General features: G+C 31.7%; 2 protein-coding genes across 5 annotated transcripts in view; one reads left to right on the forward strand and one right to left on the reverse strand.

Annotated features, from left to right (window-relative positions):
• Positions 1 to 2,202: 2,202 nt before the first annotated feature.
• LOC138333334 (sperm-associated antigen 8-like) lies at positions 2,203 to 7,717 on the forward strand. Its single transcript, XM_069281646.1, has 6 exons — positions 2,203 to 2,668; positions 3,354 to 3,531; positions 3,998 to 4,043; positions 4,329 to 4,449; positions 5,066 to 5,128; positions 5,797 to 7,717. Exons 1-6 carry the CDS (start codon positions 2,585 to 2,587, stop codon positions 5,917 to 5,919), a joined length of 615 nt encoding a protein of 204 aa, XP_069137747.1. The 5' UTR covers positions 2,203 to 2,584; the 3' UTR covers positions 5,920 to 7,717.
• Positions 7,718 to 8,830: 1,113 nt separating this feature from the next.
• LOC138333332 (protein Aster-C-like) overlaps positions 8,831 to 14,386 on the reverse strand; it is a 49,044-nt gene continuing 43,488 nt past the window's right edge. For all 4 annotated transcript variants that reach the window (XM_069281640.1, XM_069281642.1, XM_069281641.1 and 1 more), the window contains 3 exons: positions 14,002 to 14,112; positions 13,732 to 13,837; positions 8,831 to 13,332 (listed from right to left, as the gene is read on the reverse strand). In XM_069281640.1, coding sequence (XP_069137741.1) covers positions 13,246 to 13,332; positions 13,732 to 13,837; positions 14,002 to 14,112 — 304 coding nt within the window. In that variant the 3' untranslated portion in view covers positions 8,831 to 13,245. The remainder of the gene's footprint in view (positions 13,333 to 13,731; positions 13,838 to 14,001; positions 14,113 to 14,386) is intronic.

Consider the following 14,386-nt stretch of genomic DNA (forward strand, 5'->3'; position numbering starts at 1 on the left):
TTTTGTCTTTATATGTAGCACTATCCTAATTAATGGGATAGATCTATTTTTGTCTATATATGTAGCACTACCCTAATGGGATAGATCTATTTTGGTCTATATATGTAGCACTACCCTAATTAATTGGATAGATCTATTTTGATCTATATATGTAGCACTACCCTAATGGGATAGATCTATTTTGTACTATATATATATGTAGCACTACCCTAATGGGATAGATCTATATCTTGGTCTATATATGTAGCACTACCCTAATTAATGGGATAGATCTATTTTGGTCTATATATGTAGCACTACCCTAATTAATGGGATAGATCTATTTTGGTCTATATATGTAGCACTACCCTAATTAATTGGATAGATCTATTTTGATCTATATATGTAGCACTACCCTAATGGGATAGATCTATTTTGGTCTATATATGTAGCACTACCCTAATGGGATAGATCTACATTTTGGTCTATATATGTAACACTACCCTAATTAATTGGATAGATCTATTTTGGTTTATATATGTAGCACTACCCTAATTAATGGGATAGATCTATTTTGGTCTATATATGTAGCACTACCCTAATTGATGGGATAGATCTATATTTTGGTTTATATATGTAGCACTACCCTATTTAATGGGATAGATCTATTTTGGTCTATATATGTAGCACTACCCTAATTAATGGGATAGATCTATATTTTGGTCTATATATGTAGCACTACCCTAATTAATGGGATAGATCTATATTTTGGTCTATATATGTAGCACTATACCCTAATGGGATAGATCTATTTTGGTCTATATATGTAGCACTACTACCCTAATTAATGGGATAGATCTATTTTGGTCTATATATGTAGCAATACCCTAATGGGATAGATCTATTTTGGTCTATATATGTAGCACTATCCTTATTAATGGGATAGATCTATTTTGTACTATATATGTAGCACTACCCTAATGGGATAGATGTATATTTTGGTCTATATATGTAGCACTACCCTAATTTATGGGATAGATCTATTTTGGTCTATATATGTAGCACTACCCTAATGGGATAGATGTATATTTTGGTCTATATATGTAGCACTACCCTAATTAATGGGATAGATCTATTTTGGTCTATATATGTAGCACATACCCTAATGGGATAGATGTATATTTTTGTCTTTATATGTAGCACTATCCTAATTAATGGGATAGATCTATTTTTGTCTATATATGTAGCACTACCCTAATGGGATAGATCTATTTTGGTCTATATATGTAGCACTACCCTAATTAATTGGATAGATCTATTTTTGATCTATATATGTAGCACTACCCTAATGGGATAGATCTATTTTGTACTATATATATATATGTAGCACTACCCTAATGGGATAGATCTATATCTTGGTCTATATATGTAGCACTACCCTAATTAATGGGATAGATCTATTTTGGTCTATATATGTAGCACTACCCTAATTAATTGGATAGATCTATTTTTGGTCTATATATGTAGCACTACCCTAATGGGATAGATCTATTTTGGTCTATATATGTAGCACTACCCTAATGGGATAGATCTATTTTGGTCTATATATGTAGCACTACCCTAATGGGATAGATCTATATTTTGGTCTATATATGTAGCACTACCCTAATTAATGGGATAGATCTATATCTTGGTCTATATATGTAGCACTTCCCTAATTAATGGGATAGGTCTATATTTTGGTCTATATATGTAGCACTTCCCTAATTAATTGGATAGATCTATTTTGGTCTATATATGTAGCACTACCCTAATGGGATAGATCTATTTTGGTCTATATATGTAGCACTACCCTAAATTAGAAACTATATAATTTGTAGATAAACTAAGAGGTAACGTGTGTGTTCTACATATAAAATTCAGTTGATTGGTAGTCCTACATTGTATAACTAATATGACTAACATAGTTGGTTATATTAGATCATCTGGGAGTGCGTCTGGACAGGAAAAAAGACAAAGACGCGGATTCAAACAAGTTAACTTAAAATTTTGCAAATTCTGTTATTGATGAAATGGTAGATCTAGGCCGTTTTCGTTTATTCGGAACAACCGGTTCGACCGTTGGTTAAAGTCATTATTTCAAGTATAAATCCTGACGGACCTGCAGTTTATGATACAGGCCTGTGAGGGCTTTGCCAAGGCTCGTCTGAAAACAATATAAAACGAACAACATCGAAAACGGCCCTAGGTTGTTTTTTTCCTTGTTTTTATTATGTGGCAAAAATCATGATAGATCTATTTTACATTTTGGTTAGTTTGCTATATATATATGGTTACCGTGATTTTAACATTAATGTCGAAAGTTGTGCACAATTATTACTTATTGTATAAATTTATTCTCGTGTGCGTTTGTGTGTTTTTTTTTTTTTTTTTTTTTTCGAAAGCATGCGCCTTTTTTTCAATTTTTTTTTTCTTCAAATCTGCTGTAGCCCATATACACGAGTTGTTTCCCTTGAGTAACTCTTCAACTGTTTATGATCTCCATAGAAACTGAAGTTCTGTCAGTACAGTTCGTGCAGCCAGTGGCATATTATACTGCTTTAAAATGAGTCTCCTGAACCAAGGAAGGAATGAAATAAGGTTCAACAACTCAAACAGCCAATGTTTAATAGAAAACTGGGTTGAAGAGGTAAGTAGACATGCTACTGTAAGATATTTAGCACGACGAAACTCTCGGTCGTGTCACAGCAAAACGTTAGGTTGACAGTGGCTTTTCATGTTACGGGTGTAGGTGATCGTGAAATGAAATAAAGATTATATAAAATTAGATACCAAAATATATATTGTAGGCCTATGATACGTTAAAGAAAAAAACCAATCGCAATGAGCTGCATTTGGTATAATTTGCATTTAACGCCGATCAATCATGTACGTTGTACAGTACCTGGGATATGTAAACTTTACCGCTATAATATGAAACATATTTAACTTCTACTGTCTGTAGGCCTAATGATGTCAAATGTTAAATAGGTTACTAGGACAACATCTGCTGCATATTAACTATACATTTACAACGTACATAAATATTGGATTGTACGCTAGGGCAGAGATTTAAATAGTAATTAATACTATTTAAATCTCTAGTTAGGGAATATGTAGGCTAACAATGTTCATGAACATGCTTTACAGGCTACTGTAACATGTACATTTTATGTACTGCATATTTACTATAGTATATATCATTGGACTTTGCTTCAATAAACACAACATGAAAAATATTTCTTATTGTAAAAATGAAAAAAAAAATTGAAAGAAAATTATCGGAAATATCACATTCATATCTGGTCAATCCTAATGATTGTTTTTGTTGACAGAGAGCTGTAAAACAATTTGATGAAGTTGAAGATGATACAAATATAACAAGTAGTGCCCAGAAATTTAGAGATGGCCATTTGGGAGTACTGACTACAGATTTTGATGCTAATGCAGAGAAACTGACCACTGTCCGGGCATCTTACAAAAGACCAGAGCCATGTGGAGTGAGATTAGTTGGTAATCATTTTCTGTCATGTCGAACCCATTCATCACCCATAGTTTTAAATCTATTGGTTCCTTTAAAAACAGTGCACACAATTTTACATGTACCAATTACATTAACTGTGGATGTATGATTAATCAGGTTATTCCTGTAAGTCATTACTCAACATATTTACTGGCTGGATAACTGAGGAAAATACTGTTGATTTAATTCTAATTTTTAATTCTGTATGCAAATAAAATACATTGTATATAGGACTACAAGACACATACCTATGATGTCATATTACATTTTGCAAGATGGTGGATGTATGTTTGAATGAAAATGCACTCATCCAGACTTTTTAGCTTTAAGTCACATGTGAAAGCTTGGGCTTCTATACATGGTTCTGAACATACAATGTAACAATATTGCTCCTTTGATTCTAATGTATTATAATTTGATGAATTGTAAAATACATTGCTTGATTTACCTTTTCAGGGAAAAAAGAAGAACTCATGAAACAGATGCTACTAGAAAAAGTCAGGTAATACTCTTGATGGCAAGATTTCCCTGTAATATTTTTAATTGACTTTATATGAATTATGTAATCAAGTAATCATGTAATTAAAACACCAATTTAAGTCCTTCTGACTTCTGGAGGCATATTTTTGTATATCATACATGTAGTTATAATTAACTTTTGAAGTTTTAATTATAAATTTGTTTGTTATCCTATGGTTTGCATAAGTATGCACTCTGTCATCACACGAGTGTTATAAAGCTGGTCCAACATATTGGTCAGTGTATTTCAATACGTTTCTGTTATCAGCCAAGAAGTTTTCAAGGATGATATTAACCCCCCTGAACCTGAAACTACAGATTTCCGATCAGTAACAATGAAAGATTTTAACAAAGAAGAATTTCAACATGTAAAGCCAGCTCCTACACGAGTAAGTCACCACTACTATCCCCACAGATAACTCAATCTACTGAATTATGAACCAATGTCAATGATACTTGATAGAAATATTGAGAAACATACTTGGTAATGAAATGCTAGATTTTTGTGCATTCACATTTATTTATTTTCAACATTTCAAATAAGAACTACACAAACTACAAATAGGTCAGTATAGGTAAGTGAAAATATTCAAAGGCATTAAACTTCTGTTTTTGTGCTCAACTGGGTATCTTCGTACATGAACCGTGTCATAAATATCTACCCAGTAGAAGCTATTATCAGGGTTCTGGCCTAGTTTTTTATTAGGTTGTTGAAAATTAATAATAGGTGGTTGGGGGCCACAGGTCCCTGTGTTGGCCAATACTTATTTTTGACAAAAATAGCTGGTGGTAAACAAAGAAATAGATGTCTGTTTTTGCCAGCAACTGTCTTTGAACGAGAACCATGATTATAGAGTAATATATACACACTGATAACTGTTTAATTGCTTGAACAAGAACACAAGTGTTTGTAAAGACAAGTGACCATAGAAGAACCACCTGTTAATGATTCTTGTGATTTTATTGACATTACTGGTCCAGATAAACATGTTTTATCTTTTGTAGCCACATGACTACAGGAAGGACCAACCTGTCAGTTTCTGGTCAGAACACAAAGATAGAATCACAGTAAGTATAAACTCATCTGACTGTAGGAAAATCTTCTAAGACTGTGAGAGTAATAACTTTTCTAGTGCAGGTGTTTCCAATAAGCAATATTATTTCTTCTGATAATTACAAAGATTATATATTTTCATATTGGTGTTATAGTGTGATAGTGTTCATGACTGTAATATTTGAATTCCATTTAAAAATATTTTATTGGTAATACAATAAATATAAACATAATTATAGTATAGAACATAAATATAATAAAGTACATTGTATTAGCAATTGGATTGGGTAACAGGCAAAGCCTATACTTTGTTCCAAAACATTGGAATGATCTTGATTAAAATTTTTCAAAGTCACAGGGTCAAGCATTCCCAATTAAATCTTATTTTTCCTAAAAAAGGAGAAACTTGAGTGAAATTCGACCAGTAGTCTTATACTGGAGTAAAGATCAAAGTATGCTCAAAAGAATGTCCTTAACTCTCATTCAATGTACCAGGTATCAAATAGACTAAATTCTTCTTAAATAATGTTCAAATGTCAAGAATAAGTCCCATTGGCCCTTTTGCTTAATTTGATACTGTTAAATATAACAGTTATGGCAAAAATTAAAGAAAAATGAAATTTACATCACCATTTAGAATAATCAAGAGCTAATAAATATGAAATGATTTTTTTCTTTGCAGGGCGTCTCCCAGGTAAAAACTCGTGACACACCATTCAGGAAAAACGATGCCTTCTCCAAACCCATTGACGAATACTGGGATGAAACTGGTCCATATGAACTTGAGAACTATCCTAAAATGTAGTTAGGCTTTGTCTCTAAAGCTGCATGTGTGTGTGTATGGATGGAGGTGCGAGTCTGAGAAAATAATATTTAACTTTCAGAAAAAACAGTTTCAAAGTATTAACAATCTAGATCTGCATTGATGCTAACCAACTGTTTTGCCAATCTGAAATATGGCATTTTGTACATGCATCATGCACATGTGTGTACATTGAAAGTTCTTGAAAATATTTATTTATGTATAGAATTTGTTAAATGTACATTTTCGTCAAAAGGAATAAAATATTTTAAGTTGATGCAGTAGAACAAAAACTTATCATTTATCCAACAAACTCCTGCTACTGCCATAACATGTGAAATATATGCGGCAGATTTGTTCAAGTAGTTAAAATATGCTTCACGATGTATAGGATAGTATTCATGTAAAATATTTATATAACAACTTGAATGTCGCTGCATGGAAAATGTATCCTGACAGATAACTTAAAAATAAAATACAACAATGTACCAAGTAAAAAGTTGTGTTTTAAATGGTCTATACAGAAGATATTGTTATTATTACATGTTATCATGTATACTATTAAAATATTCCATTTTTATATTGAATTGTTACTGTAAATTATTTTAGTAAATGTAGTGTACATAGAAATATTGAAAATCAAGTTAACATGTTCACAACATGTGTGATTGTTATGTATTTGCAAGAATCACAAATTGAGCTGAAGTTTGAATATGCAATAAAATATTATATGTAGCATAAATTGTACGGTTGTAGTTGTTTTTACTCAGAGAAAGACATATCATATCAATGAAGATAACCCCTGTAGTCACAGTTGATTCCTCAACTGTTATGCTCCGCTTATATACTTGTATTCAGGTAGTTCTTTGAACCTTTTGAATTCTAATTACATGTATTATAATTTGAAGGTTTAATAAGAAGAATGTTTAGCTGCCATGGTTACCAAGTAAAAAATCACAGGTTTTAATTGCAATTATGCGACCTTAAATGGAAACATGGAAAAATATAACACAAATTTCACACAAAATGTCAATTTCATGGGATTAATAAGGATGATAATAGAAGATGTCCATATTTTTTTTTTCATCTGATGATCTTAGTATTGTCATATACTAATAGGTTGCCATAGTAACTAGTTCAATATACTCTTAATTAGTATACATTTCGGATCAGAGTGTCCAAATTTAATCCAGAGGTGTTATGTATGACACTAAATACATGTAGTTATTAGATAAGGGAGATAACTCCTATAGCTTTATTATCAATACATCCTATAAAGGTCATATCATTGATTTAGGTTATAGAACTTTCTAGAATATTATCATGTATAAACAAATATGTTTGTAAACATGTTGATTATAAGTAGGGATCTAGAATGATCTATTTCCAGAAAGTTCTGTGTGTTTATTTGTTTACAGTTTTTAGTTAGATATTTCTAGAAGTAGAAGGTTCTCCGATATTCTTGAATTAGGGTTTAGCTATATATACTACAGCCACAGGGCCTCGTTACTAATGATGATATATATAAGATAGGTCACGTCTATTTACATACATTACACGTGACCTATCTTATATATATCATCATTAGTAACGAGGCCCTGTGAATCATCTGTGGATATTCATTTGTGATTATTGTTAATTTGAAACCTGGAAGGATCAAGGATTAGACCAGGACATTCACATACAGATAAGTAACACTTTAAATCATCGTATTACTCTTGTACCACAACCAATTATTTTAGATATTGTAAACCATCTCTGCATAATATTGTATATATAATTAAATTGTGTTCTGAATTTATAGTTGCTGGTTTCTCATTTCTGTTATTCGTTCATGTAACAGAAAACAAAACCTTAGTTTTTGTATGCATGTATAACACATAAACTTCAAACATGCAATTTTTGCATCCCCTACAAAAGACGGATATTTTTAGTTCTATCTGATCTACTACTGCTCCAATAATGTAGACTTTATATTGGGGACAATGTTCTTACAATTAAGGGTTCTTTGCAATAAATAAAGTTCCCTATCAAACTGTTAATTCATACACAACGTCCTTGATTATTTAGCATTACATTGAATGTACTGTTCTGGTCCAAAGATCAAGATCATCATTCTAGTAAGACCACATCTGGAATACTGTGCTTCAACAGTCTGGTTTCCAATGTTCAAGAAAGACAGAATAACCCTCGAAAACGCACAACTCCGCGCCACAGGACTAGTACCTAAACTAAGAGATAAGACATATGAGGAACGTCTCAAAAGCCTCCGTTTACCATCTTTGGAGTACAGATGTAATAGAGCTGACACAATAAATCTATACAAGATCTGTAATGGATCAGTTGACACTACACCAGATAAACTCACTATCATAATAGGTCAAAACGACCAAACTACTAGAGGGCACAGGAGTAAACTACATGAAGAACGAAGCTTCGTGAAAACTCCTTCTCAAACCATGTCACAGACAACTGGAACAAATTACCAGCAACAGTTGTAACTGCCAAAACCCTGAACTCTTTCAAATCACGTCTGAATACAGCCTGGAAACAACACCCTTCAAAATTCAGCCCATTTTGCAACAATGCAGGAACCATCTGAGCAGTCATACTGGTACAACCAGTAGTTGAAGAAGATACGTCAATAGTAGTCTCAGACTAATGGTATGAAGTCAACAACGATGAGTTAACGATGAGTTATTGCTACATTTCCATGCAGTAACTTAAGTTTCTGTAGGTTAACCCAACGTAGGATTATTATTCAGGTCAAATTATGCTGAAAGATTACAGACACTGTTACCATAAAGAGGACTTTGCTTCTGTGTGATAATTAATTCAAGTTGCAGGATATTCACTTTGATGGTTTTTTTTGTATATCTAAAGCTTAGTCTTTCCTTAAAGAAAACACAAAGACTTTTTAAGATGAGCTTCAAATAAAGCATTCATTTTATTGAAGTTCTCAACAGATAGCAGACATTTGATTATGAATCTTCTGCAGAATAGTGAAAATTCCTGATTAGTAGGACTTAAGTACGATTTCTTAAATTAAACATTTAAATAAAGACAAGCTGTCAACTACACAACTACTCAATGCTGACAATCAAACGAAATTAAATCTGATTAAATGCTACATTCATTAAATGCTAAAACATTATCCATACAATATGTATAACAGTGGTAAATCAACAAAATACATGTATTGTCATGTGTTTATACACCGTGTTAAATTCTCGGTTATGTGGGTCATTATTTATCTGTGGGTTGGAGTCCTCTAATACTGATATCTGTTATAGTGGTACTGGTCAGCGACCCATTCTCGCAAAGTACAAATTCTTGCCATCGCATGTGTAGTTGTATGATTACACTCATATTTTCAAGCCATATTTTGTGGAAACCTGCATGGTAGCGTCTTATATCAGATAATGACTTTATTTATAAAAAATTATGTGTGACCATACAAATATTTCTTTCATACCTACACGTGTAATACTGGCTGGTCTAGGGCAATACACTCATGTCGCCTGAGGCTGTATTGCATGGCTACCCATGCAATAAAGCCTCGTGACGTCACGGCGTCAACAAAATCTCTATTTCCTCGGTAAAATTTTAACATTTTTTTTCACAAAATTGACTGGTTTTACTATAAAAGATGCAAGCAACGGAATTTGTGTTGAAAATATCACGTAATTTTTCATGTATGGAAATTGACTTCCAGTCGTGGATTTCTTCGAATTTATTTCAAAATGGCGGGATATTATAGTTGTAAAATTGCAGTAAAACATCGTGGTATGAAAGAAAAATACTCTTTCATCAGTGGATATGAAGGATAGGGATATTCTACCCTCGGGATCACAAAATGTTGCAAAACCCTCGGCAAGCCTCGGGTTTTACTACATTTTGTGACCCTCGGGTAGAATATCCCTATCCTTCATATCCACATATGAAAGAGTCTTATAATATGCGATGGCGAGAATTGGTCACCTAACAGTACCTGTAGGCATTAAGTAGAGATTTTGTGTGTACACGTCGTAAATACTACAGAAAGGTATGTCTATTTAGTAACAAAAAAATAAATAAATATATATAAAAAAAAAAAAAAAACCTGATATGCTGTGGTTACCAGGTTACATTAAACAAATTTCATCATTCAGTAGTTTATCAGAACTATACACAGTTAAGTCAGACATTGATGTATAATGGGTAAATAGTGAAGGTAAACTGGAACTTTTTGCATGGAAAAAGCACCAAATATTTTATCCAGAGACTTCAGAAATACAAATATTCTTTTCAAAATGAACTTTAATCTCATTCAACTTTTCAAACATTTGTTTTAAGGTCTCCTGTTATGTTCTGTGCTAGTTCTTAATGTTCTCTCTGAAGTTACAGTATTTAAACCAGGAAAGTCTATATCTAAGTGTAATATTCTGTATAAAGAAGTGTAATATTTTGTATGAAGAAGTGTAATATTCTGTATAAAGAAGTGTAATATTTTGTATGAAGAAGTGTAATATTCTGTATAAAGAAGTGTAATATTTTGTATGAAGAAGTGTAATATTTTGTAAGAAGAAGTGTAATATTCTGTATAAAGTGTAATATTTTGTATGAAGAAGTGTAATATTTTTTAAGAAGTGTAATATTCTGTATAAAGAAGAGTAATATTTTGTATGAAGAAGTGTAATATTTTGTAAGAAGAAGTGTAATATTCTGTATAAAGAAGTGTAATATTTTGTATGAAGAAGTGTAATATTTTGTAAGAAGAAGTGTAATATTCTGTATAAAGAAGAGTAATATTTTGTATGAAGATGTGTAATATTTTGTAAGAAGAAGTGTAATATTCTGTATAAAGAAGTGTAATATTTTGTAAGAAGAAGTGTAATATTCTGTATAAAGAAGTGTAATATTTTGTATGAAGAAGCGTAATATACTGTATAAAGATGAGTTACCAGTATTTGTGTGTAAAATCCTGATATTGTATGGAAACAGTGACAATCTTTGTAAACACTGAAATATTTAAGACATTATAGATTTTGTTGTTTAAGAATTGTTTTCAATATGTATAAATTATATTCTCTGAAAAATGCTTTAATGAAAATTGAAGATTTTGTTAACTGTAATTTGAGTGAAATGTCCAGGTAAATTTGTGGATATGTCCAGTGTAAACTAAGTGGAATGCTACAGGAAAACTAAATGGAATGTCCTTGTCAAGCAAAATAATATTTTAAAACAAGAACAACAAATATAGATACAGGTAGATATGTTTAAATGCATGACCTCGTTTGCTAACTAGGTATCAATATCAAACAAAGCCAAAGTAATAAATCTGATCAACACAAGAAGTTTTGATTTAAAACAGTGATATCAAAAAGTCCTTATCAGTATCACACAGCTGAACAAAGGTTTAAATCTGATTGTATATCTCAAGGTGTAGAACACAGCAAAGTTTTTACATGTAGTAACACTTAAAACATATCTTACACAATTAATTAAAAAAAAACAGTATTGTGATTTGGTCAATAATATATGGAATGAATTATGCAAAAAAGTTTGAATACATACATCCTCTTGTAATGATGTATACCCGTTTAGTGAAAACACAAAACACACAGAGAAAGATATACAGATAGCGTCTGCATGCATTCCTGGTAACAAGAATTAATCCAGTTATCTCCCATCGTATGAATTAGATCTCAGCATAGTTTAATGAATTTCATTGAAAACAATAAACCAGAGTAATCAATCAATACCTTTATACAACAGCACAATTTCGTACTTTTACAAAGGGACAGCATGTCTTATTTTTTCTAATTTAAGATATCCAATTCTGTGATATCTACAGAAAGGAAGAATTTTTTTTTGACATGTACAGAAATTGAAAAAATCCAAAATATAATTCTGTGATATTTTAAAGGAGATAATTATGTAACTTCTATACAAAAATGGAAATGAACTGGGAAGGAATGTACTTCATGATGGGAGATTTTGCAATGTCCTACAGGCAGAGAGATAACCCAGACATCTACAGGAAGGGAGATAATTCTCGAAGGAATGGAGAGAAATCTGTGTGATCTAGAGGAAGAGAGACAATTCTGAAACATTATTATCACATCTATTTTGTAAGAAATGAGAGAATTTTGCCTCCAATCATCATTTGAAGTCTTTAAACAAGAACCAATAGTAAAACCACAAAGCTTTCTTTGATCACCAAGATATAAGGTTTTACAATGTACATTGTATGTAAAAAAATATTCATAAATATTACAAGCAAAACACAGCACTTTTGCTTAAAATAGACTCTGAGAATAAATCATTTCCAATCTGAGCTTAGATGTTCAGCATGCAGTATTCAATTTTTGAGTTTTGGTGAATAGGTGACAGAATTTTTTCATATTCAAAATTTATAACTGTATTTGACCAAATATGTAGCCAGAATGCAAGGAGAAAAAATGGAGTGAGCTTTACCGTACATATTATTTGGACCATCAGTAAAAAAAAAGGATGCAATAAACTTTCTAACAAAAAAAAATACTTCAACTAACCTCTGATGATTGTGGGCTAAAATAATAAAGTAAGAGAAATAGAATTAAATCCAACACAAGGTTTTTTAAAGAATGCATTCTCATGAAAAGTGACACATCTATACAGAAAAATAAAACACACAAATATGGAATGCAGGTGATTTGTTAGTTAAAATTTATGAAACATGATAATTTAAACATGATTGTTAATCACCTGAACTAAATTAGACCTGAATTGATTTGTCAGGTAAAATAAATAAAATCTTTGTTAGGTGGAATAAATGTAACCTGATTACAAATATCATCTATAACTTTATACTTAAAATAAATTAAATATGAAAAAAATAGATATGTGATTGACCCTATGAATATTTCATCAACAACAAAAATAACAACCAAGATAAATTTTTGAAATTATTAAATGATAACAAATGTTTGTCAATAAGATTATGCCAATCTTATAAGTCATTTACACAATGGATGGTAAATCTCTGTCTATTCTCTCTCATACACACACACACACACATACTCAAAATAGATAACACCATTTCAACACAAAACACAATAAAAAATTCAAAAATCACATTGGAACTCCGATAACATGGCAGTTGTTTACAAAATTCTCATTTTCCAAACAAATATTAATCACAATGGAGTTGATATCAGTGGTTCATTAAATTGTGGTCTAAGAAATATCACAGAAAACATTGCAAGCCAAAAAGGCAAAAGTGTCAACAATTATTTTAACAAATATATTATGTCTGTTGTGGCTCTAACGGAGAGACTGCCGGAGTAACCTCCCCTTGACCTCCGGCTAACTACAGGAGTCGTCGCTGCTGTCATTTTCACATGTTCCTTTTCCGTCCCTCTGGGTATGTAGGTTTTTTAAGCTCAGGTTTATCTGTAAATATAATTGTGGAAGATTAGAAATAATACACAAGATATCAGTGAGAGTACTTTGATAACCCCAAAATAAGGTGATCACTGCAGAATTCAAGGGACAAGATACATCTAGTATTTGTTTACATTATTGACTTTCATTTGAAAACAAGAGGCCCATGGGCCTTTAATATGGTCATCTGACTATTGCTACTGTATATAACAACACAGTAGAAGTCTAAAACAATGAAAGAACTTTTTGGATAAAATATTATACAAAAGATCAAATGGGCTGAAGATGCTATCATTCCATTAAAACCTACACTTTGTCTATGAATAATTTATAATAAACATATGACAATATCCAGTCATATGATGGATTCAGCTGCTTTTACTTGGGTTTTCAGAATAGGTGACTTACCTCCTCAAGGATTTCTATATTGGTCTGAAGGACAGAATGTAGTTGTTTTACTGTCGCTAGATGAGAGTCAGACTGCATAGAGTAAATGGTCTGGTACAGCTTTTCTCTGTTAAAAAAATTATAATACTACTGTGATATAAACTTAAATTATCGGGTTCAGCGGCCAACTGTTAAATAATTGTATTATTTTCACTTCCAAAATACTGTAAGAAAATAAAATTCTAAGAATTTGACAACAAAATAGGAAGAGAAACTGTAAGTAAAACCTACCTCCAGGATGTCTGAGAGACTGGGGACCAGATATCTTTGGCGTCGAGTTTGGCCTGAAGAAGTAGGATTTTGTAGGTCAATCCCACCGCCGATAGCAGCAGGAACAACACCCTGGAAACAACATAAAACATATCATCAATAGAATGAAGGGAATTTGGGTGACAATTTTGTAACATAACACAGAAATATATCTATATAAGTCAATGTTCTAGATTTAAATGGCCAACATAAGTTCAAAGAATGAAGTTACATACAAGAGGCCCAAGGACCTTAACGGTCATCTAATAATAATTGTGTAAGAAATTGATTAGATATAGTGTTATGGTAGCCATATTCGATTTGTGATCACCCAGAGATGTTACAAAACTTTTTCGGGACCATGTCA

Source organism: Argopecten irradians, chromosome 10, assembly GCF_041381155.1.
Source record: "Argopecten irradians isolate NY chromosome 10, Ai_NY, whole genome shotgun sequence".
Taxonomy (NCBI): Eukaryota; Metazoa; Mollusca; class Bivalvia; order Pectinida; family Pectinidae; genus Argopecten; species Argopecten irradians.